Raw genomic sequence first — 23,951 nt, forward strand, 5'->3', positions numbered from 1 at the left:
TCCAAAAATGGGCAAAAGACCTAAACAAGCAAGTCTCCAAGGAAAAAATACAAATGATCAATAGGCACATGAAAAAATGCTCAATATCACTAATTATCAGAGAAATGCAAATCAAAACTACAATGAGGTATCACCTCACACCAGTCAGAATGGCCATCATTCAATTTGCCATTACAAATGACAAACGCTGGAGAGGCTGTGGAGGAAAGGGGACCCTCCTACACTGCAGGTGGGAATGCAGTTTGGTGCAGCCACTGTGGAAAACAGTATGGAGATTCCTCAAAAGACTAGGAATAGACTTACCATATGACCCAGGAATCCCACTCCTGGGCTTATATTCAGAAGGAACCCTACTTCAAAATGACACCTGCACCCCAATGTTCATAGCAGCATTATTTACAATAGCCAAGACATAGAAACAGCCTAAATGTCCATCAACAGATGACTGGATAAAGAAGATGTGGTATATTTATACAATGGAATACTATTTAGCCATAAAACCTGACAACATAACGCCATTTGCAGCAACATGGATACTCCTGGAGAATGTCATTCTAAGTGAAATAAGCCAGAAAGAGAAAGAAAAATACCATATTAGATTGCTCATATGCAGAATCTAAAACAAAAAAAAACAAAAAACAAAAAAACCCATAAATACAAAACAGAAACAGACTCATAGACATAGAATACAAACTTGTGGTTGCCAAGGGGGCGGGGAGTGGGAAGGGACAGACTGGGATTTCAAAATGTAGAATAGATAAACAAGATTATACTGTATAGGACAGGGAAATATATACAAGATCTTGTGGTAGCTCACAGCGAAAAAAAATATAACAATGAATATATGTATGTTCATGTATAACTGAAAAATTGTGCTCTACACTGGAATTTGACACAATGTCGTAAAATGACTATAACTCAATAAAAGTAAATAAATAAATAAATAAATAAATAAATTTTTAAAAAAGAAAAGATTGATGGATTTTACTATCTTAAAATTGAAAACTTTTGCACTAAAAAAACAAGAGTCAAATTGATGGGCAAAGGATAAACTGAGAAAGATTATTTGGACATAAAAATACAAATGACAAAGAGTGAACAGCTTTATTTAAAAGAGAGCTCTAATGAATCAACAAGAAAAATATGAACACCCCAAAAGGAAAATAGGCAAGAGTCAATAAGAAATATTTTCTCAAATAAATTAAAAAATAAATGTGTGAAAACATTTGACCTTTACTGGTAGCCAAAGGAAATAATCAAAGATACAAAGATTTATATTCAAGGATGTTTTTGCAGCATTACTTATTAATAATTAAAAATGGAGACCAACCTTAATATCTAAAAGTAAAGCAATGGTTAAATAAACTATGGAACATCATAATGATAGTGTGGTATGCAATGTTTTAATTATTATTATTATTATTTTTTGTAATGGAGGTGCTGGGGATTGAACCCAGGACCTCGTGCATGCTAAACATGTGATCTACCACTGAGCTATACCTGTCTCCCTAATTATGTTTTTAAAGAATATTTAATGGTGTTGAAAATGTCATTATTTAGTAAGTTTTAAAAGGAAGCTAAAAAAGCACAAGAAGACTATAAAGAGACACATCAAAATGATAACATTTTAGGTGGTCAGTCATGGGTTTTTATTTTTTCATCTCAGTACTTGCACATATTTTCTAAACCTTCTACAGTGAACACATACTATTTTTATAATCAAGAAAAATGCTATTTTTAAAAGGGGGAAAAAAAGGCTGTACCAATATGGGGAAATGCTTGCGATACAACACAGTAAAAAGGAGCACTGGTGAGAGACTCAAGGAGGTTATGAGAGTTTTCATTCACTTATTCAGAGTGACATTAATGTTTGTATAATAAAGAAGAAAATAAAATGTGCTGTGGTCCATCAGATCAATGGAAAAATTAACTTATCAGGGAGGACCCAGGGAAGAGGACTCTAGTAGAATTCTCACCCAGTGTCAGTGGTAAAACCTCTCTTTTATTATTTATTTATTTATTTATTTATTTTGGTAAAACCTCTCTTGAGGACATTGGAGCTATGTCTGACAGAGCTGCAACCCAAAAGCCCCGCCTCGGGTCCCTCCCCACGTGACCTCTCACGCAAATGCACTGAAGGTCAGGTGAGGAGACAGTCACTGCGGCATTGTTTGCAATATCAGAAAATGGAAACGATGTAAGCTTCCATCAGTAGGAGATATAAGGGGGGAAACAAAAAATGTAACATGTTTGTACAAAAAAAAAATGGCAATTAAAAAGAAGGCGCTAGACCTAACTCCACATGGACACCATGGATGGATTCCAAAATCCATCTGTGGAGGGGCCCAAATGCAGAACTATAATGGTAACAACTAACACATCTAGTGCCCTCTATGTCCCCACACTGTTACGAGCACTTGACATCTGTAAACTGATATAATCCCCAAAATAGCCTATAAGAAGATTTTAGGTTTTCCTATTATTCCCATTTTACAGATGACTAAACTGAGGCACAAATTAAGGAAACTGCCTGAAGTCTCACAGCTGGTGACAGGGCCAAGACTTGAACCCCAGCAGTCTGATGCCAGAACATCACCATGACACTCACATAAATTCAGAAGAACATTATGTGCGTGAATTTTTAATACACACAAAAAACTATATTATGTTATCCTATCTTATGGATGTGAAAGCATTATGGACTGAGAAAAGCACACCAAATTCCTGACAGTGCTGCCCTCTACTGATGGAGGGAGACAGGGTAATGGGGCCGAGAAGGAGGGATTACAGGAACTTAACTTTATGATGTTTTCTTAAAAAAAAAAAAAGCTTAAAAATTTTTTAATAACAATTAAGAAACAAAGCTCAAAAAGTTAAATATAGAATTACCAAAAGAATACAGAATAACCCAAAAGAACTGAAAGCAGGGGCTCGGATATCTGCACACCTGTGTTTATAGCCGCGTTATTCACAACAACCAAAAGGTGGAAGCAACCCAAGTGCCCATCGACAGATGACTGGATGAACAAAATGAGGCATTTACATACAGTGGAGGAATAATAGTCGGCCTTAAAAAAGAAGGAAATTCTGATACATGCTACAACATTATACTAAGTAAAATAAGCCAGTCACAAAAGGGCAATGACTTCACTTACATGAGGTCCCTGGGGTAGTCAAATCATAGAGACAGAAAGCAGAATGGTGGGTGCCAGGGGCTGGCGGGAGGCAGGGATGGAGAATTAGTGTTTAATGGGTACAGAGTTTCAATTTTAGATTACGAAAAAGTTCTAGAAATGGATAGTGGTGAGAGTTGTGTAACATTATACATGTACTGAATACCACTGTACGTATATTTTTAACTTCACTTTTTATGTAATTTTTATAGTTCTTTTTATTTTTTTAATTTTTTATTTTATTTTTTAAATGGAGGTACTGGGAAATGAACCCAGGACCTCGTACATGCTAAGTACATGCTCTACCGCTGAGCTATACCCACCCCCTCTCCACTGTATATATTTTACCACAATTTCTTTTTAAAAGGTTTGTTGAAAATGCAACAAAATGTTAACAACTGTCCATTCTGGGTCATGAGTACTCAGAGGTTCACCATGTCATTATTCTAAAAAAACTAACATAATAGGAGGTTTGGTGTGGCCAAGGATGTGGAGATGAGGCGGGCAGCTGGCTTGGGCCTTCGCCATCTCCTCCCTGGTCCTCCTATTTTTCCTGCATTGTGGTTGCTATGGAAACAAGGGGCACCTTGAGCTCCCAGAGCTCAGCCCAGGTGCTGCAAACTCCAGGAATAATGTTAGAGTGTGAATGAAATAAAAGCCCCGATCGCCTGGGCCGCGTGTACACACACATCTGTCCTCCTGGTAAGTTTAGCGAGGGACCGTGTGTCCACATGTGAGCCTGCAGTGACCACCACCTGCACATGTCTGTCCTCAGCAGCAGGCCTGGGTCTGGGTGCACATCGCTCTGGTTTGCCTGTCTGGGTAGGTTTGTGTACCTGCGGGCTTGTCACGTGGTTCCATGTGTCCACACAGCCCAGGACTATTATTACTTGTGTCAGAAGTATTAAGGCAGGTAACGGTTACCAGGTGGTAACTACGTAGCAGGCACTGTGCTCCCTGCTTCACTGGCATTATCTCCTTCAAACCTCACAACAATAGAACCTACATCTAGGTACTATTATGATCCCCAGATAAGGAAACTGAGGCACAGAGAGGTTGTGTAACTTGCCCAAGGTCATCCAGAGCACGTGAACCTAACCACTGAATCTGTACTTTGGGGAAAGAGAGGTTAAATGTCACTGGTTCCCAAACAGCTGCAGACCCAGCTGCATCAGAAGCACCACCTCTGGCCCTGATACACAGATTTCCTGGGCCCCACCCTGAGTCCCCAGGGTGGGTCTGCATTGCAGCCAGGGTGGACAACTATCGGTCCACCAGTTGGAGTTGGCTGATGGGGTTGGACAAAGCATGGCAGGCTGGGGTCAGGGGCAGTTCTTGGGCCCGGAAATGGGCCTGGGAAAGCCTGTGGTTCAAAGCTCCTCACTTGCAGATGGCATATGCCAGTGGCGAGGAAACCAAGAAAGAGGTAACAGTTGTCACACACACACACACAAACACACATACCCAGGGCAGGGCTCCAAAATTCAGTTATGTGGCTTTGTGGCCTGCCAGGCACGGATTTCCGCCCACTCCACCCTCTCAGAATGAGCTGGCCCGGGGTGGAGGATGACAATTCAGTAACCTGCCCGTTCACAGCTCAGCCCACGGCAGGGAGGGGTCAGCCGCCTCACCTGGACAACAAACAGTGGGGGAGCTGGGGCTAGACTCCCTAGAGGCTCCCACAGCCTCAGCCCTTAAGGGGAGAGGGACACAGGCAGAAATCATGGGGCAGGAGGAGCCAAATGTGACCCTTGAGGTTCCAGCTGCTCCAGGAGCACAAGAAACAGGGCGCTTTATTCTCCTGGGGAAGGAGGTGTTCACAGAGGAAGCAGCATCTAAGCCAGTCCTGGGAGGGTGGGCGGGAAGATGCATGCCAGGGCCAGGGGGCAGGGAGCAGCATAAGCAGACGTCAGGGCTGAAAAGTGCCAGGAAACAGCAAGTCACATCATCTGGCTGGAGGTAAAGGTCAAAAGGAGGCACATTTGCAAGGAGGAAAAAAAAAAAAAGACTAGAAATGTACTGAGGCACAGATAGGTTAATTATGTTGCCCAAGGTTGCCCAGCTGGTGGAATCAGATTTAAACATAAGCTGCCTGACTCCAAAGCCCACGAATTAACCACAAAGATGGGGTTTACTAGCAGGTAGCCTTTTCTTCTGTACATATTTTAGAATGCTTAGAGGACCTGGCTGGGCCGGGAGTAATGTTTCTCAACAGGGTGGGGGAACCCTTATACCTCTGCCCTAGAAATTCAGCAGTGCTTGGAGACATTTTTGATGGTCACTATTAGGGGGTAGGTCACTGGTATCCGGTGGGCAGAGATTGGAGATGCTGCTTGACATTCTGCAGTGCACAGGAGAGCCCCCACAACAGAGAGTTCCCTAGTCCCAAATGTCAGCAGAAACCCTGGGCTAGAGAGACTCACCCCTCTGGAGTCCATTTTAACACCCAGCCCCACCTGAACCACTGACAGTCGTCACACTCGTTTATCCCTTGGGACCGGGTTTCCCAAATTTTGCTGCACATTGGAATCACCTGGAGATCTTTAAAAAGTACTAGCGCTGGGTCCCACCCCAGACATTCTGATTCCCAATTCTGGAATCGCGTGCAACCTGGATATGAGAATTTTTTTTCAAGCCTCCCAGGTGATACCAAAATGCAGAAAAGCCTGGGAACCAGTGCTTTGTCTGGGGGCTCAGGAGGCTCCCACTATCTGCTGTGGACCGAGGACAGCTAGTGGATGCTGATGGCAGAAAGAGAAGTCACCATGGAGTGAACACAACCAAAGACTGCCCAGCCCCCCACCAGGGTCCTGGGGACAAGCCAGTGTGGAGTCAGCACTGACAAGGTCTACCATGGGGATCCAGGACTCCTTGGAGCCATTAGAGACAGCTTCGAGGATGATGAATTAGTCAGAGCTGATGGAGGCGCGAGGAGGAGGTTAACTAGACCGCCTTTGTCACCGTCTGGGCAGGAGATAATGGGCCTGAACGGGAGGTGGGCGGGAGAGGACAAACCCTGGTGACTCAGGGGCTTCACAACCCAGTGACAGGGAAAGAACTGGATTTGGAAAGGAGAAAAGGTTAATTGAGAGTGAGTGCAATCTGGGGCCAGAGCAGGAAAAGATCAGTCAGTGGCTGAAGGCAGGGGTGGCAGCTGACAGTACCAGGAAAGGGGTGACCTGGGGAGTAGGGACCAGGAAGTCGGCCATAGGGCAACAGGAGCTGAGACCCGGAGGGCTGACACACCTGGATACCTGGAGCGGAAGCAGCACAGGTGGGGTGAACCTGGCCTGCAGGATGGGTCACATATGGCGCTTTATTTTTTAAATTCTTGAGCTAGTTGTCAAGATTTTGCCTAACACTCCCGATTTCCAGCTACTCTTGTGATGTGGAAGATCTGGGGAGACAGGTGGCCTTCCTGTAGTGTGCTCACAGGTGCCCCCTAGACCCTTCCCGGCGGTTGTATTCAGCCCTGCCAGATCCCTGCAGGCATCAGGTCTGTCTTCAGAAAGAAGAGACCAGGTCCTAAATCAGAAAGTGGCGAAGATGGAGGAGTTGATGGGGAAACAGAGATGGAGAGCCGACCTCTCGTGGCCTGGTCCTGCCCACACCGCCTTCGCGCTGGGCCACGTCATTTACTGATCCGTAAATGAGGAGGTTAAAGCCCATGACCTCTCGTTGTCCATCCTCATGTCTATCGGGCTCCCCGCAGGCTGCCCAGGCCAACCCCTCTGGCCAAGCTTTGAAATGAAGCCTAGAAAACCTGAGTACTTCCAACAAACATCAACCCAGGCAGTAAGAAATCCCAAACACACCCAGAGAGGTCAAGGATGACCAGGGGAAGAGAAGACTCAGGGAACAACAGCCACCTTCCAAAGCCTAAGGGGTTCTCAGGAGAAAGCTGGATTATTAGCCTTGTCTAGGGCTGGGGGATGAGGGACCAAGACGCGGCAGTTTCAGAGATTCCAGATGAAAATAACAGTCAGCTTTGAACAATCAGAGCTGCGGTGCAACAGAACAGGCATCCTTACCAGGTAATGCTCTGCCAGTCACTGGGGGTGACCATGCTCAGGCTGGGTGACTAGTGCCCTAAAGGGCACAAGGTATTCACATAGTGCCTAATTTGACTTTCTTTTAATTCAAGCCCTAAGAGTCAAGGACTCCAGAGATCTGGGGGTCTCTCCTGAAGGTTCCCTTTTCCTCTTCCAATGCTCCCAGTGAAAGCTGTTGGGGATCAGGTTCTAGACTCAGCCTTCCAGAGAGGCAAGGCCAAAACGGTCTGGGAAAAGCACAGACTGCCCAGTCCCTTGCTCCCCTTGCCCTTCAGCCAGACCCAGCAAGCCCTGCCACACGGCCCCCATCCCAGCATAGCCTCACCCAGGCCCCCCTCAGAGGCAAAAGGAGCAGCTAGCTCCTGGGGGGCTCTCAGCACAAGCCAGGGGGCCATCTACATCCCCTCCTGATACCCTCATCCCCACTCCCTGCTCCCAGCCCCAGAGGAACCAGCAAGAGGAAGGGGAGAGAAGCAAGCACCCCCCAACCCCAGACACCTGTGTGCATCCTGGGCACCTGTCCATCAGAAGCTTCTCCAGGGGATGCAGGGATCCTGACACACTCAAGGGTCCATGGTGTATGGACACAAAGCATAAGAGATACACAGTGTGGGTAGTCAGAGCCTCTCGCCAAAGCCCAGCTGAAGCAATTCCCCCCCAGCCTTGGCTGAATTCAGCTCCTGGGGAGCCAGAGCCCTCCAGCCTCCTCTTCATGGGACCCTGAGCCTTCCCATCCAGACCAGGCCATCAGGCCTCTGAAGAAGCTCGACGGTATGGCCAGAGACCTGGGAGTGCACAAGGGCTTTCAGGGAGCTGAATGGGTGAGGGCCTCCCAATCAAGGATAGCTGGACCGGGGCTGCAGGATGCAGGCCACCCCATCGACATCTCTTCTGCATCCCTGCCCTGTCACCTGCAGTAACAGAGCCCTGTCCCACAGGATCACCAAGGACCACTCAACTCACCAGCCATGCGGAAAACACCCTCACAGGGTCCCAGGAAGAAGTAGAGCCCCTCCTGCCCGCCATCCCATTCTCATCTCAAAAGAGCCCCAGGCCCAGTACCTACTGGTCATAGCTGCCAGCGGCTCCCTGCTGCCCATAAGCAGATACGACCAGACCTGGTCAAGACCCAGGTTGCTGCTTGGCCACGAAGAAATCAGAACAGGGACTCACCAGGGCTTCCTGGGCATGGTGGAGACTGGCCAGGATGAGGGCCAGGAGCACGCAGATCCCTGGGATTTGCAGACCCTGCTGTCTGGCAAATGGCACCTCCAGGTGCTTCCCCCGTGCCCAGCAATGAAATCGGGCCCCAGCCCAGATGCTGGTGAAGCACCCGCCCGCCTTGCTTCTCCCCATAGCCACTCACACCCCACGACTCCAGATCCCAAAACAGACATGTTCGTGGTTACCATAGGAACTCGCTAAAGCCAAAAAAGGCACCACACAGTCACCCACATGGGCCCTTAAAGCTCTCGTCCACCTGCATGGACAAGTATGCACGCACACCTACACACACCTACACACGCCAGCACTGTTCTCAGGCTAGGGGACCATGCTAAATAAACCACTGAACCAGGGCTGATACTTGAAACAGAAACAGGGATGTTCCCCTAGGCCCCACATGGAACGTGTCTGGAAGTGGGTTCCCTGCACACCCGGTGTAGCCAGCTGTCAATTACAAGAGCAATGGCACCAGCCAATGCTCACCTGGCGCTCACCTGCCAAAGGCACTCCCAAAGCTGTGTGGGGCCAGGAGCCCGGACTGCCACCAGCTCGGCCTGCAAGGCCAGAGTGAGAGCGCTGCCCAGCCTGCTTCTCTGGCCACAGACCAGCTCTTGCACCCCTCAAGATGCTGCTCCTCTCCTCTGCACCCTTCTATGGGAGGGCAGGGGCGGGGGCTGGGTATAAAGGCTGGGTTCTAAGCCAGCCACACATGAGGGGAGAGGGGAAAGTGGGGAGCAGAGATTGTATATTCAGAGCCTCACTCTCTCCCTCTACCCGGAACTGCCCAAACTCCCATCTTCATCCGTGGGACCAACATCCACTCACTCAAGGGCTCACCCAGGGACTTGAGTCTTCACCTTGACCCCTCCCTTGCCCTCTTCTCCCACATCCAAACCAGCTCCAGATTGGGGAGTCTGCCTTCTCGAGCGCTCTCCAGTCTGTCCTCTCTCCCCAACCCCATTGCCCTGCTCCGGCCTCCAACCTCTCCAGTGAGTCAGCAGATGTCAGCCAGAGGAGCCTTCAAACTCAAATCACATTACGCCCCTGCCTTAAAGCCTTTCCATAGCTCCCAGTCACCCAGAGAGGCAAGCCCAGCCCCCTACACAGCCCTCCCACACTCCCTGACGTGGCCCAGCCTGTCCCCACACTCGCACCCAGTGATCTGTCCGGTGTAATAAAAGCACCCGGGTCCCTCCCAGCTCGCGCCATTCACACCTCACTGCCTGTGCGCAGTTGCTGCTGCAAGTGCGTCTCCCCCTCTCCATGCTGACCTCACTCCCCCAGGAGATGGCTAAGGCATCACCAAGTCTCCAGGAAGCTCTCCTTCATCTTCTCCAAAGACAACTCTGTTGGCACTTGTCACATTCCATTGCAATTGTCTGTCTGTCTCCCTGCAGGGCTATAAGCTTTCAGGAACAGAAATTGTCTTTTTTATCTCTGCTTCCCCACCAGCCCCAGGGCCTAGCACTGGGCTTGGAATGTAGATGCCCAGGAAATGGGAGCTGAACTGATTCAGCTTTCTAACCCCCCATACATCGAGCTCCCCCTGTCCGTGGCAACCCCAGCAAACTCAACAGATGCCCTAGGTGTGTAGAAGAGTTGACTGAGATGGGGCAGCCCCAGAAGGTTCTAGAACTTCTTGGTGGTGCCTCAAGGATTCTTGTAATCCACAGTAAACAAAGGCCTGGTGGTCAAAGATGGGGAAATGAATTGGTGATCATGGCCCTCAAACAATGCATGGAAGAAAGCCATTACACTGGAATCAAGGGGTGGACTGTGCAGGGATGGGCTTTCTGGAAGGCAGGCTGGAAAGCTGGAGGCAGAGACTTGATGCACAGTCACCAGGGGCCTGCCTCTGCTCTCTCCCTCTGCCCCGCCCCAAAATGCAGCCTTGCCAGTGACACCAAGAGAACCTGGAGAGGCAGATGTCTGTACAGGCAACCACCCAGATTTTGTGCGTAATCCTCACAGGATGGAGCGAGAGCCCTGAGTTTAAAAGGGTTGTGACGTAGCAAGAAAGTGAGTTTCTGGATGTGGCAAGCCCCCATCCTGCATGGACACTGACTCCAGCAGCTGCCATCAGGGACCCAAGGGGCCAAGGGAAGTTACACTGAGACAGTGTCTGCTCCTGCCCTCCAGTCGCCTCACTTCTAACAGGATTTTTAATTCTTAACTGGTGAAATCTGAAACCTCCAGAGTAGGGACAGCTGTGTGGTAGCTTCTGCCCAAACCATAGGAAGGCTGAAGTGCTGCCCCAGCCAGGCTGCTGGGAAGACGGCTCCTCCAGGCCCTCTGCCGCCTCCTCCTGAGGAAGAAACATGGGGCCACAGTCCCCTCGAGGCCCTAGCACATGCTTTCTCTCTATTTAGAGATGCCCACTTCCAGTGACCAAAGCAGGGACCATCAATTTAAAAGTTGGATTCTCTTTCCTACACGGCGATGGGTTTTAGATTTTCCCATCAACAGGAGTGTGTGCGATGCCGGGCCTGCAGCAGGGGAGACGGCTGCACTGAGCCATCCCCATGCTTACCTGGTCCCAAGACAGCCAGTGCCTGTGTACCACAGTCATGTCAGATGGCTGGGGCACGGCTCCCCAGCCCATGAAGTGCACATGTGTGTGCATGCGTGCGCGTGTGTGCACACACACACACGCACATGCCTATCTTTCCAGAAAAGCAGGGGTCTCTGAGAAGGAGGGCAAGGGGCAGCAAAGAAAGAGTAGAGGAAAGTATCTGTGGTTCCCAGCTACCCACTCTGGATGCTGCTCCAGGGAGCTCCACGAGCAAACTCCTGCCCCTGCCAACCTGGGCTGTCCCCTGGGGGAATCCAGTCTGACCATGGCTCAACTTCTGCTGACATGGACCTCATCCCAGGCTGGCCCAGAGCAGGCTGGAGAAGGGAGGTTCCCCACCTACAGACCATGTCTGTCTCTCGCCAGCCCTTCCCCTGCATGTGATAGGCTGACCGTGACGACCCAGAAGTGATCCATCCAGCAAATACAGACTGAGAAACTGCCATGTGCCAGGCACGGTGTTAGGCTGCAGGGAGCCAGAGATGAAGCATGCCTCTGCTCTTAAAGACATTCATTCACACGTGCGTGCATTCACTTATTCAACAGCCAGCACCTACTGTCATCAAAGTCCTAAGAGAAACACGAAAGGACAAAAGCCATGAAGGTGAACCTCTAGAAAATCAAAGCCAGAAGAGAGCAGATTGGACACCAGCGCAACCATCCCATTTTACAGATGGGGAAACTGAGGCTCAGAGAGGTTAACGATTTGCCCGTTTGTTAGTCTGGGGCTATAACCTTGATCCTCCAACTCCTTCTCCTGCATGTGCTGCCAACATCCCCTCTCCAGTGTCCCTCTGTGACTCCAGGCCCCCTGCATCCCTTAACTCTGAGGGTCCTTGTCATTTAGATACCACAGCCCCTCTCAACCTGGGCCTCCAGCAGGGGCTAGGCCCTCCCACCCACAGCCCTGTGGAGGCAGAAGTGCATTCTGGGATCAAGGCACCAGATTCCCTATCTACAGGGACAGGTGTGGAGAACTATCCAGTTCCAGCCTGGACTGAGCCAGCCATGAAATACAGGCCTGGATTCAAATCCCAACTGCATGACCTACTTACTGATGACCTTGACCAAGTTTCCTAACCTCTCAAGCCTCCCTTTCTCTTTGGTAAAATGCAGAGAGTAGTGGAAGCTACTTCACAAGGTGGCTGTGAAACCTCAGGGAAACTGTGATGAAAACTGAGCACGTGGTAAGTGCTCAATAACAGCAGGGCCAGAGCCCCCGTCTTCAGAGCCGCATGGTTCAGGGACACTTTCAGGAGTTGTATGGCTGACTGTCTTCGTGCAAGGACACCAGGTAGCTGGGGAAGGAGCCAAGGCAATCGGGAGCATGGGCTACAGCCCAGGGGTGTCTGGTGCTCAGGAGAAAAGCCAATAGGAGGCACTAGCAGAGAGAAAGATATCTCACCCAGCAGAGGCAGAATGAAGGCAGCGTCTCCTTCTAAGGCTAGCAGAGCCCTAGCATGTGCAGTTGGCTGCCTAGTGACCTATCAGTAAGCAAAGTCACACCCTGGACACCGAGGCAGAATTTCACCTTAGGTATTAGTGGGGGAAAGAAGGGGACGAGCAGGTACTGATCTTCCTTTTAGTGCCCAGGGTCGTGGAGGTGGCCAGATAAAACCTATGTTGTCTGCCCAGCTCGAGATTCATCTTTCTTCTCTAAGAACTAACCCCTCCCACAGAGAGAGGAGGCTGCAGCCGCCATGTTTCATCCATAAAACCTCACCTCTCCAGCTAAACTTATTGGACTAAACTGGACCAATCAGATTCCCTCTTTTTTTTTTTTTAACTGTTTTATTGAGATGTAGTTTTTATACTACACAATTCACCATTTTTAAGTATACAATTCAATGGTTTTTTGTATATTCACAAGGCTGTGCAACGATTACCACTCAAGTTCCAGAACATTTTCATCACCCCCCAAAAAGAAGCCTGTATCTTTGCAATCACTCCCCTCATTCTCCCAACAACCTCTCCAGCCCTAGAAAACCACCAATCTATTTTCTGTCTCTCTGGATTTGCTTATTCTAGACATTTCATATAAATAGAATCATACAATATGTGGTTTTCAATAACTAACCTTCACTTACAATGTATCCAGGGTTTATCTATGTTGTAGCATGAGTCAGTACTTCATTCCTTTTTATGGCTAAATAATATACCATCGTATGGTTATGCCACATTTTGTTCATCCATTCATCTGTGGATGGACATTTGGATTATTTCCACTTTGGGCTATTATTAATACTGCTATGAACATTCATGTACAAGTTTCTGTATGGACATATGTCTTCATTTCTCTTGGATACATACTGAAGAATGGAACTGCTGGTCATACGGTAACTCTACGTTTAACATTTTGAGGTTAAATTGTTTTCCAGAGTAGCCGCACCATTTCACATTCCCACCAGCATCCTCACCAACATTTGTTATTATCTGTCTTTTTGATTATAGTCATTCCAGGGGGTGTGAAGTAGTATCTCACTGTGGCTTTGATGTGCATTTCCCCTATGACTAATGATGTTGAACATCTTTTCATGTGCTTATTGGCCATTTGTATATCTTCTTTGGAAAAATGTCTATTCAGATCCTTTGCCCATTTTTAAATTGCGCTTTTGTCTTTGTACTATTAAGTTGTTAGAGTTCTTTGTATATTTTAGATAGGAGTCCCTTATCAGATATATGATTTGAAAATATTTTCTCCCATTCTGTGGGTTGTCCTTTTACTTTCCTGATGGTGTCCTTTGTAACACAAAAGTTTTTAATTTTGATGAAGTTCAATTAAACAATTTGTTGTTGTTGCTGTTGCTTGTGCTTTTGGTATCATACCCAAGACATCATTGCCTTATCCAAAGTCACAAAGATTTTCATCTATGTTTTCTTCTAAGACTTTTACAGTTTTGGCTCTTACATTTAGGTCTTTGATCCATTATGAGTTAATTTTTGTATATGGTGCGAGAGAGAGAGATTCAATTTCATTCTTTTGCATGTGGATATCAGTTGTCCAGCACCATTTGTTGAAAGACTATTTTTCTCCATTGAATTGTCATGACACACTTGTTGAAAATCAATTGACCACAAATATGAGGGTTTATTTCTGGACTTTGAATTCGATTCCATTGATCTATACATCTATCCTTATGGCCAGTACCAAACTCTCTTTTGATTACTGTCACTTTGTAGTAAATTTGACATCAGGATTATAGTCCTCCAACTTTGTTCTTCTTTTTCAAGATTATCCTTGAATTTCCATATGGAAATTAGGATCAGTTCATCAATTTCTGCAAGGAAATCAGCTGGGATTTTAACAGGGATGGGTTTTTAGTTCCTATCCAACCTCTCCACATCTATAGCTCTGCCTCCCCACCTTGGGTTCCCTGAGGCACCCTAGGATTTTTTCCATAAATTCCATCCTTGGCTTAACCAGATTACACTGGGTTTTTGTTTCTTACAATCAGAAGAATTTTAATCAAGTATAAGTAGGAACACCATCCTACACTCTGTCCTAGACAACACTCTCCATGCCACCTCCCCAAGGCCTAGACCCTCAGACTGTCCCCCAGGGACCCAGAGACCCCCTAGGGTCCCAATCGCAAACCGGTCCATGCCCCCAGCCATTCACTTCACCCCATAGCTAGTTTCTTTCCAGGTTACGTGTATCTTCTTTACCAGTTAAAACAAACAGGCCCTCAGTAAACACTTGTGAAATTGAACTAGATGTCTCAAGACAGCACCAAAAAACCCCCACCCTCCCACCAGTCTACACCCTTTAGTAACCCAGCTTCATGCCTGGCATCTCATTCAATACGCAGATAGGAAGCTCTAGAAAAGACAGACATTGTTGTGCCCATTGGACAAAGGAGACAGAAAATGAAGTCCAGAGAAGTTATGTGTCTTACCTGAGAGTGACTTGTCCTGAACCCTGGGCTGCACTGATGCACACCCATAGCAACCAGCACAGGCACAGATGGGCCCCTTGTCCGGCCCCATCTTTAAGAGCTGCTTTAGGAGCTACCTCCTACCAGCAGTCTTCCATGACTGCTCCCACTGCATCCCTGGTGTCAACTCTACAGAGAGACTAAAAGCTCTCAGAAGGTGGGGACGGTTTGCCACGCATCTTTGCCCTGGTACCTGCCTGCCCTCACCCTTCCAAGCAAAACAAACCAGATTGGGAAGCCTCCTTAACTTGACCGCCTTATATGCCAACTCTTGAGACCTGCTGTGCTTTGCCCAGGGACCTGTATCCAGGGGATGCAGAGTCAGTACTGGTGACCTAATGGTACAGCAGAGGTGCTCTTCCACTGAGATGGGGGAGTTACAAGCAGGAGGGGCTGCCTCTAAAGGCAATTTAAAAATTAAATATTTTAAAAATAAAATAAAGTAAATATTACCCAGTAGAGGAATTTTTCATGCACAAACTAATTCATATGTGGCAGGATAATATTTTGAGCTAGTGACCAATGCTGGTTTTCCCTTCTTTTCAATTCATTCAATTGGAGAAAGTGGCTGGTCAGTACTCATTGCCCAAGGGAGGGATGCAAACGGGAGTTGATGTGTTAAGTCTCAAGGGAGAAAGAGGATCCAGATGCCAATGAAATGGTTCAGCCAGAAACATGGGGGAAAAAGGAACCAGGGTTGATGAGAGAGGAGCAGTCGGAGGTTCTAGGACGGAGGGGTGCCTGCTCAGTGCTCCCCACACAGATGAGATGACACACTAAATCTGATGCTGGAATTCACTTAGAGCCTCAGGACCAGGCTGATCAGGATGAGAAATGTCTGGTAACAGATGACTCAATGACCACACACACACTGGGGGTTTTTGTCCAGTCCTAGAACCGTGCGGCACAATTTTTCAAGAACGTGGGAATGTCAGAAAGACAACCTGATGGGACTGGGGCTCCACACAAAAATTAAAGCGATGGAAAATACAATTAGCTTTCTTACACCCCTGAGCTGCGGCCTGAAAGTCACATTGCCCTACACATTTCCACCAGGCTGGGGCCTGCTGCTTCCTCCCCAGCGTCTGCCTTTCCCCAGATCCTGCAGGAATCAAGAGCCTCCTCCAACCCCTGAAGCCCCTGGACTGAGAATCTGACTAATGCAACAGCCCCGCTCACACAACCTGGAGGGAAATGAGGGCCCCCACGGAGCTCAGGTCTGCCATTACCTCTGACCTTTATGTAACAGGAAGTGGCTACTTACTTGACCTTCAGGCTCGCCAGCATGGTCTTGTCGATCCTGCGAAGAGAAAAGCAAGGGTTTCTGTCAGTGCCAGGGCTGAGGGCTCCCACATAGCACCTGGGGGGAACAGGTCCTGGGGCCAGCCCCGACCACCAGCCCCACAGGTCCTGCAGGGGACAGCACTGCTTCAGGAGGAAGGACGTTCTCCCCTAGCCCAGGAAGGGAGGACCGGGAGCTCTGGGACAGCTGGAGCCACAGATAACCCGGTAAGGCCGGTCCTGTTATTCTCCCCATTTCAGAGATGAGGAAACAGGCTCAGGAGGGTAAAATCACTGGCCCAGTCCCGATCCCGGTATCTGACTCCAGACCCAGGGGTCTTAAGTACTCTCCATGTCGTCTCTCCCTTGGTCACCCACACGCAGCAACAGGACTTTGCAACCCAGCTGCATGGGTCACTCACTGGTTCCTGGACAACCAACATATGGATATTTCCTGGGCTTCTGCTTTAGAAAGATGCCAGCACCTCCAGTCCCAGGGACCCTTTGTTCTGGAAGCTGCTGGTCCTGCCAAGGATGCAGAAGCCCCTCCTGGGACAGAACCTGACAGCAGGCTCCAGGGTGCATGGGAGGTGGGAGCTGTTGGGCACAGGAGCTCAGAGCAAGAAGATCACGTTTGCGGCAGACTGTCCCGGCAGCCAGCTCCTCCGTCCCAGCCTGCGCCCACCCTCGCTGCAAGCCAAGGCAGTGCTGCTAGGCTTCTATTTTTACGCTCTGCATATGCCAGCCCTTATGGCTGGTAGAAGAGACCCTTTTCTTTCTCTAGAGACAGAAAAGTAGGTGAGATTCCCGCTATCTGTGTCTCCTCTTGCTTAGGTGTCACAAACGCCAGGATCACCATCACCATCACCATCAGTGTCACCATCGCCATCCATGCCACCAAAATCACCACCTCCAGGATGCTCAAAATCCTGGAAAGTTCTTATAGCCACCTCTGTCCAGCAGCTCACCTCTGCCACTCACTTCCCTTGCTCATGACTACTGGGGCCAGCAGGGCAAGGGGAGCAGTGTCAGGGGCCACACAGTGAGGACGCAGAGCTGCCCCAGCAATCCCAAGTCAGCACCAAGCCCTTGAGCTGGGGGGTAAGATCCTTTCACTCTGAGTAAACTCCCAGCATCTTCTGATCTCAGTGCCCAACAACAAAACAAGACACACCCAAGGCTTGCAGCCCAGATCCCTCCCTTCCCAGCTCCTTCCCCACATGCTCCTGGGTCCCTTCCTTGGGGCTTCCATGAGATTCCCCAGGGTCTCACAGGCTCCTAACACCCTCTGGAATGCAGACCCTCCTCCACTCCCATTCAACCCACCGAATGGGAGGAAGCCGGACTCAGGAGTCAGACCCCTGCACTCTGCAGTAATATCTGTGACCAGAGCAATGCAACTGGAACCCCTCACAACAAGCCCTTATATTTTATATTTTCTCCAGGAATCTTGTTTAATTCTTACAACATCCCTGTGTTGTGGGTAAGGCAGAAATTCCCCACTTACACATGGGGAAACTGAGACCCAGAGAGAGGAAGTGTCCCATCTGGGTTCCTCAAAGAGCAGAGGTGTAGCAGCACCAGAAGCCTGGCTCCGGGTGTGACACCCTCTCACCCACCACACCACCCACTGACACTCTGGGTCATACTCTGGGCCACAGCAGCCCTTGTCCCAGCACCCACATCCACACCTACCCAGTCAACAGGGTTCTCACGCTGGGGTGTGGCCCCAGAGGGCTGGGCCTATGGCCTTGCAGGGCTGAGATGGAGGAGATAGGGCAGTGCTGTGACACTAGGCTTTTCCCTTTCAGGAAGCCGAGGTCCCCAGGTTTTCTCTGGTGCTTTCTCTCTCCTCCCTCCCCCACCCCATCTCAACTACTCTCATCAGCTTGTCCATGCTGGCATCCCATGGACCTTTGACAATACCACCCCCAAGATTCTCTTCACTGTCTGGAGTGTCAGGAATCTGTAATTCAGCCCTCAACCCACTGCAATATTCCCTCCCAGCTGACAGCCATCCCCACATGATGCCCACCATCTCCCTCCAACTCCACCAGGGAGCCCTGCCAGCCCCTCCACTCAATGGGCCCCCAACCAAATGCCTGTCATGGGGAAAACATCTCACTAAGTCACTCTGTAAGCACCTACTGAGCGTGTACGAGGTGCCAAGCACAGTCTGTCTGCTCCACGCCTCCTGGAGAAAAGTGGGCCTTGGAGGACCAGCCCATTGCTGGGGCCGGCCCTGCAGGAATCCCAGCCCAGCCTCGCACACTCATCCCTGACCTGGAAGCGGACCATGTGATTGGAACCCAGACCCCACTCTCAGGACAGCAGCCCCTTGGCATCAGGGAAGGCCTGTGAGCAGGTACTAGGAGGCCACATTGGGCCACCCCCGGCACTGTCTCACCTTCACTCTCTCATTTTGCCAAACATGAAGCATCCACAAGCCCCTCCCACCAAAGGAAGGGTGGCAAAGTGCCCCCAAAGAGGAGGAAAGGGGAAATCAAAAGCTGCATGCATAGGGGAGCAGGTTATCAGCCAGATGACTGGAGACCGTGTCTTATGGCCCTTGTGCCTCCCTCCCTCTTTCCCCCAAACTCTGGTGTCCCCATCACTGCCCACCCCAGATTCTACACCAGGACAGCCCTGACCACCCTCCCCCCAGCAGTAGGAACCTCTTCTCTGACAATGCCCTGGGCCTAGAAGCTGAAAGGAAACTGATAATGAAAACCACCAGACCCTGCTCCCCAGCTGAGGAGCAGCCACCAGCAGCTGGGAACCAGAGACAAGCCTGTGACCTCAGTTTCCCCAGTTTCTGGCCCCATGGGGAAGAAAGAGCCTCTCCCTTGTCCCAGATAGAAGCTTAGCAGCAAAAGGTGGCCCAGAAGGTCAGAAGAGGCTCAAGCTAGGATTGGCCACAGGGGGAGGGGGAGGGGCCTCCAGAGACAGGCCTGCCCCCTCCCCTCACAGCTCACCCCCGCAGAGAGGAGGCAGCCCAAAGGCCCAGCAGGCCACAGACTCCGCCTGCGGCGAAGTCACAAAGAGGACACAGACCAGAGCAGAACACACATGCACACTCAGGGAGACAAGACCAGAGGTGTAGACCCGCAGCTGCTCAGGAACACAGAGTGCACAGGTAGGCACGCCCACCCCGCCAGGCATACACCTCACACACTGTCACACAGACATGCACACCTGCACACACAGTCCCGGACCCCACACACGTTCACAATCATCACAGAGGCACATACAAACGGAAACACATGACACAGAGACACACATTCAACCAGTCGCAGAGTCACACTCACACTGCTCCAGCTCCCACCTCTGGATCCCCTAGAAGATTGTACCCAAGGGAGAGTGAGGAAAAGCTTAGTGTCAGATGCCCCAGCCAGAATCCTCCATCTCCATCCAGCCCAGGCATCTGAAAGTGCCCCCCTCACCAACCGGGTCTCAGTCACAGTGTGAGAGCCCTCTGCACGGGCAGCCCCACGCTCAACAAGGCTTCACTTCATGGACAGTTTTGCTCCCACCCCTCCACCTGCCCTCCCATCTGTTACCCACCATCCGAAGCCCCCAAAGGAGACGCTGCGCTTCCTGCCAAACATGGTTGTGGCCGCGGGGCCCCGGGTCCAGCGATGTCCCTGCAGCCCTGTTGCACCGGGGTCCACAGCCACAGGCGTAGGGTGGGGCGCCCAGCATGGCACCTCCCCCCTCGCCTGCCCCCCAGCCCGGCTTCCTGTGGGTGAGGCCTCAGGGTGGGAGGTGTGTCCTGCCCCCAAGGACGCACCAAGAGAGGTCGCAGAGGGCAGTTTCCCCACGCCCAGAGGAACCCACAGATCCGGAAGGGGCTCGGCCGGCGGATTGCACCACAGCCCAAGCTGGCAACTCAGCCCCACACAGCCAGGGCTTCCTGGAACCCCAGGAGGACAGAGGATTCCCACGATCGTGCCTGGGAGGGGGACAGAGACCTGACTGGAAGGCTCAGGCAGCGCTGCAGACTGGGGTCCCACACCGACTCCCTGGGGGCTGCCAGCAGTGGGACCTTGGCTCTCTGCTCCACTGTGGCTTGAACCTGCCCCACCCCTGTGATTACACCTGTACACACTAGTACACAAGCATACATGCATCCATGTGGGCACAAGGGCACACGCACATGGGCACAGATACACGCACAGAACCTACAGGTATACCCAGGCACACACATGCTCACACACATCAGCAGACATCCGCACACGTACACACAGGTACTGCTCACGCACGCGTAGGTGCATATGGACATGAACAGAGACATGCACCCACCAAACCCTGGCTATATAAGAGCCAGTAATAATCCCTTTTTTCCTAAAGCCAACATGAGTTGGATTTCTCTCCCTCTGCAATGAGGAAGTCCTGACTAAGATAAAGAGCTTGATGAGCCAAAGAGTGAAGGTGAAAACAGTCCTTGGCCTGCGTCTGCTGCCTCCGCGATGTCAGCATCTTATCCAGGCCAAGCACTGTGCAGGGTGAGCCAGACGCAGCTCCCAGCCTTAGCCCAGGTGCTATGTGGGTTACTAATGACAAAATTCCTTTTGCAAAGCACTTCCTTTTTCTTTTTTTTTTTTAATCAAATACAGGTCGTTCCTGGCCAATCAGTGGAGCACGTTATTTGATGTGTTTTTATGCAGGAGAGAGGGGATTGCAGTCACAGCAAGCTTGGACATGTCCCACCTCCATCTTACCTATTCTTATCTGTAAACACAAGCACACGCACAACATGTGTGCATGTTGTCCATCAGCATACTCTAGGGGCAGACACAGCTGAGACATTCTCTCATGCAGACCTTCATAGTCTGCGAGACACTCAGGTAAACACCAGGTAGGAGGCCACCTGGGCCAAGTGTTCACAGATCCAGCAGGGACACAAGCCTAGGCCCAAGAATCTAAAGGTCAGCAGGGCAGCCCAGGGACCAGGAAGGGGCAATTCAAGACCAGGCTGGATTCTCCCAGCTGAGGTTCTGGTCCCTTGCATGGCAGCCATAAAAGATACAGAGTCACGGAATTCAGACACCTGGCCCAAGAGCAGCATGCAGGGAGTGGGACAGAACTCACAGCATCCCAGAATTCCTTGAACCCGAAGAAGGATCTGTGTCTTCCTCGCCCCTCAGAGTGAGGGCTTGGAGAAAGAGAAGGGAGGTTCCCAGATGGCTTTGAATTTTACCCCGTAAGCTCTGGAGGGAAGTGAGAGCCATTCTAGAGCCTCATCCACTCTCCTCTCCTCAGCGCTCAGGCCCTCAAAATTCGGGAGCTGTGTGCCCTCCAGCAATTTACCTAACTCTCTTGGCCTCAGTGTCCTCCATAATGTGGGGTGGCTGCTACCCACCTCACAAGGTGATAAGTGAACGTAAACACTTAGCACAGGGCTCCCACACCACTCCCAGAGCTGTTACAATTATTATATATTCCACCCTCTCCCTCAGTCCTGGTCGGCTTCCTGTCACCCCTGCTCTGGCCCCTCAGCTCTTCTTCTGGGTGGTGGCATGGCTCTCTGGGTAGGACTGTGAGTCAAGAGAAAAGAGAAGCACTGTGTGTGCCAGGCCCAGCCCTCCTGCCCCACCAAGCATGGCCCGGCCTCCTCCAAGACCTCAGCTGACTCAGCACACCAGCAGTCAGGGTGGAGGTGAGGACAAGTTACAGGGACACGAAAGCCAACAGCAGCGCCCCTGTGTCTGTGAGTTGACTATGGGCCAGCGCTGACCTCTCAACCTCACAGCTGCCTCAGAGAGGACACTACTTTATCCCATTTTACAGATGGGGATGCTGAGGCACAGAGAGGTTAAGGAACATGATAAAATGTACCCAGCATGATGGTAGCAGACCTGGGTTTGACCCCGGAGCTCAAAGTCTCAGCCACTGTTCTGTACGATGATCTGCATTAGCAGATCAAACCTGCTCCACTGACTCTGGAACCCACAGAAAAGCCCAGATCACACAGTGCCCATTTTACAGATGGGGAAACTAAGGCCCTGAAAGCAAAGCAAAGCTCAGCTCAGCCGAGAAAGAACAATGACAAAGCAGGAAAGAGCACATGCCCGAGTCCCCCCAGCACCTGGCCAGATGGGCTCCTTCTCTCCTGAGGTTGCTTCTCACCCTTCCACAGAGGAAGGGCCACTTTGGGTCAGCAAGTCACAAGGCTCTGGCTTCCCTGGTGGAGGCCTGTGGGTGTCCCTGGTGGAGCTGAGGGGGCAAGTCCCACCCAGAGCCCCAACCTAGGGACAGAGCTCCAGGGAACCCACCCAGTTCTCTGGTCTTTAGAGCTTTAGAGAAACGTGGAGCCGAGAAGGCTGGCTGGGGTCAAAGGAGGAGAGGAGGCCCAGGCCCCTGCCAGTAGCCCCTCCATCATGTCTGCAGTCCCTTGAGAGCAGGAGTGTGGTTTCCTCCACTTGGGCCACTCTGTCCTCGCAGCCACCAGCAGGAGCTGAAAGATGAGAGTCTCCTTTCCCAGGCATAGGGATGAGGCAGTTACAGGAAGCTCAGGAAACAGATGCCCCAAGAGAAGCGGGCACTAGATCATTCGACCTGGATCCTCCCCAACTCCAGACAGCATGAGCTGGCATCGGTACCAACCCTGAGGGCACAGCTTCCCTCCCAGCTCGACCACTGAATCACCCTGAGCAGCTCATGTGCTCTTTGGAGGTTTCAGTGGACTTTTCCTTAAAGAGGAGGCTAGATAAGCCAGGTTAGGACAAAGCACAGTAGCAGAGAAGAACACTCTGATCTCCAGGAAAACAGGGCACCAGGGCATTCAGAGCCAGTAAATCCACATCGGTTAGCAATTCACACCTTGGGATGGAGATAAAATGACACCTAACATTTGCATTGTGATTTACAGTGCCCTGATCACTTCCCCACACACACTGTCTCAAGGGCTAGATTGAATTTCCCATTGCACAAGTTCTGAAAAGCAAGACGATGACCAAAAAAATTGCAAGAGAAATGCTTGTGAAAACTGGGTTCCAAGAGCAGGACCCTGACATAGGACGATTGCGTGATTTATTCTGATTTGTTCAGTAAGGCCAGTCTACCAAAAGAACTCCCAGCAACACGTGGCTGTGGACTAAAGAAGCAACAATGGGTATCATTATTTTTAAGTAATAATAAAGCATCATTTTTAACCATCAGATAGGGAAGGTTAAAAAAAAAGACTTGATAATGATGTGGGGGCACCTCACCATGAGTGTGTAGATATTTGGCAAGATCAGTCAAAACGGCAAGTGCACATAACGTTTGTGCCAACAATTTTGTTTTTAGAAATTTTTCCCACTGGTAAACTCATATGAGTTGACCATACCTGTGCACACAGATGTTAATTATATCATTGTTTGTAATAGCAAATACACTGAACACATGATCATCATTTCACTATATTGTAGAAACAAGTATACAATGGAATCCTAGGTAGCCATTGAAGAGAAGGAGGTAGGATTTATATATGTTACTATATAAAGATACCCTAAAAACTGAAGTTAAAAAAAGAAAGACACAGCAGGGAGGGTATATAGCTTAAGTAAGTGGTAGAGTGCATGCTTAGCATGTACAAGGTCCTGGGTTCAATCCCCAGTACTTCCCCTAAAAATAAATAAATAAATAAACCTAATTTATAAATAAATAAGCCTAATACACCTCCCCTCCAAAATAAAAATAAATGAAATAAAAGACACAGAATGCTCATATA

General features: G+C 49.9%; 1 protein-coding gene across 3 annotated transcripts in view; it reads right to left on the reverse strand.

Moving 5' to 3' along the window:
• Window positions 1-23,951, reverse strand: part of RAP1GAP2 (RAP1 GTPase activating protein 2) — a 176,994-nt gene that overhangs the window by 130,892 nt on the left and 22,151 nt on the right. For 2 of the 3 annotated variants that reach the window (XM_032457437.1, XM_014559558.2), the window contains one exon: window positions 16,221-16,256. In XM_032457437.1, coding sequence (XP_032313328.1) covers window positions 16,221-16,256 — 36 coding nt within the window. Of the gene's footprint in view, window positions 1-16,220; window positions 16,257-19,801; window positions 19,921-23,951 lie in introns of those variants that run through there. The other variant, XM_006185006.3, reaches the window with a different exon arrangement.

Source organism: Camelus ferus, chromosome 16 (genome assembly GCF_009834535.1).
Source record: "Camelus ferus isolate YT-003-E chromosome 16, BCGSAC_Cfer_1.0, whole genome shotgun sequence".
In the NCBI taxonomy this organism is placed as follows: domain Eukaryota; kingdom Metazoa; phylum Chordata; class Mammalia; order Artiodactyla; family Camelidae; genus Camelus; species Camelus ferus.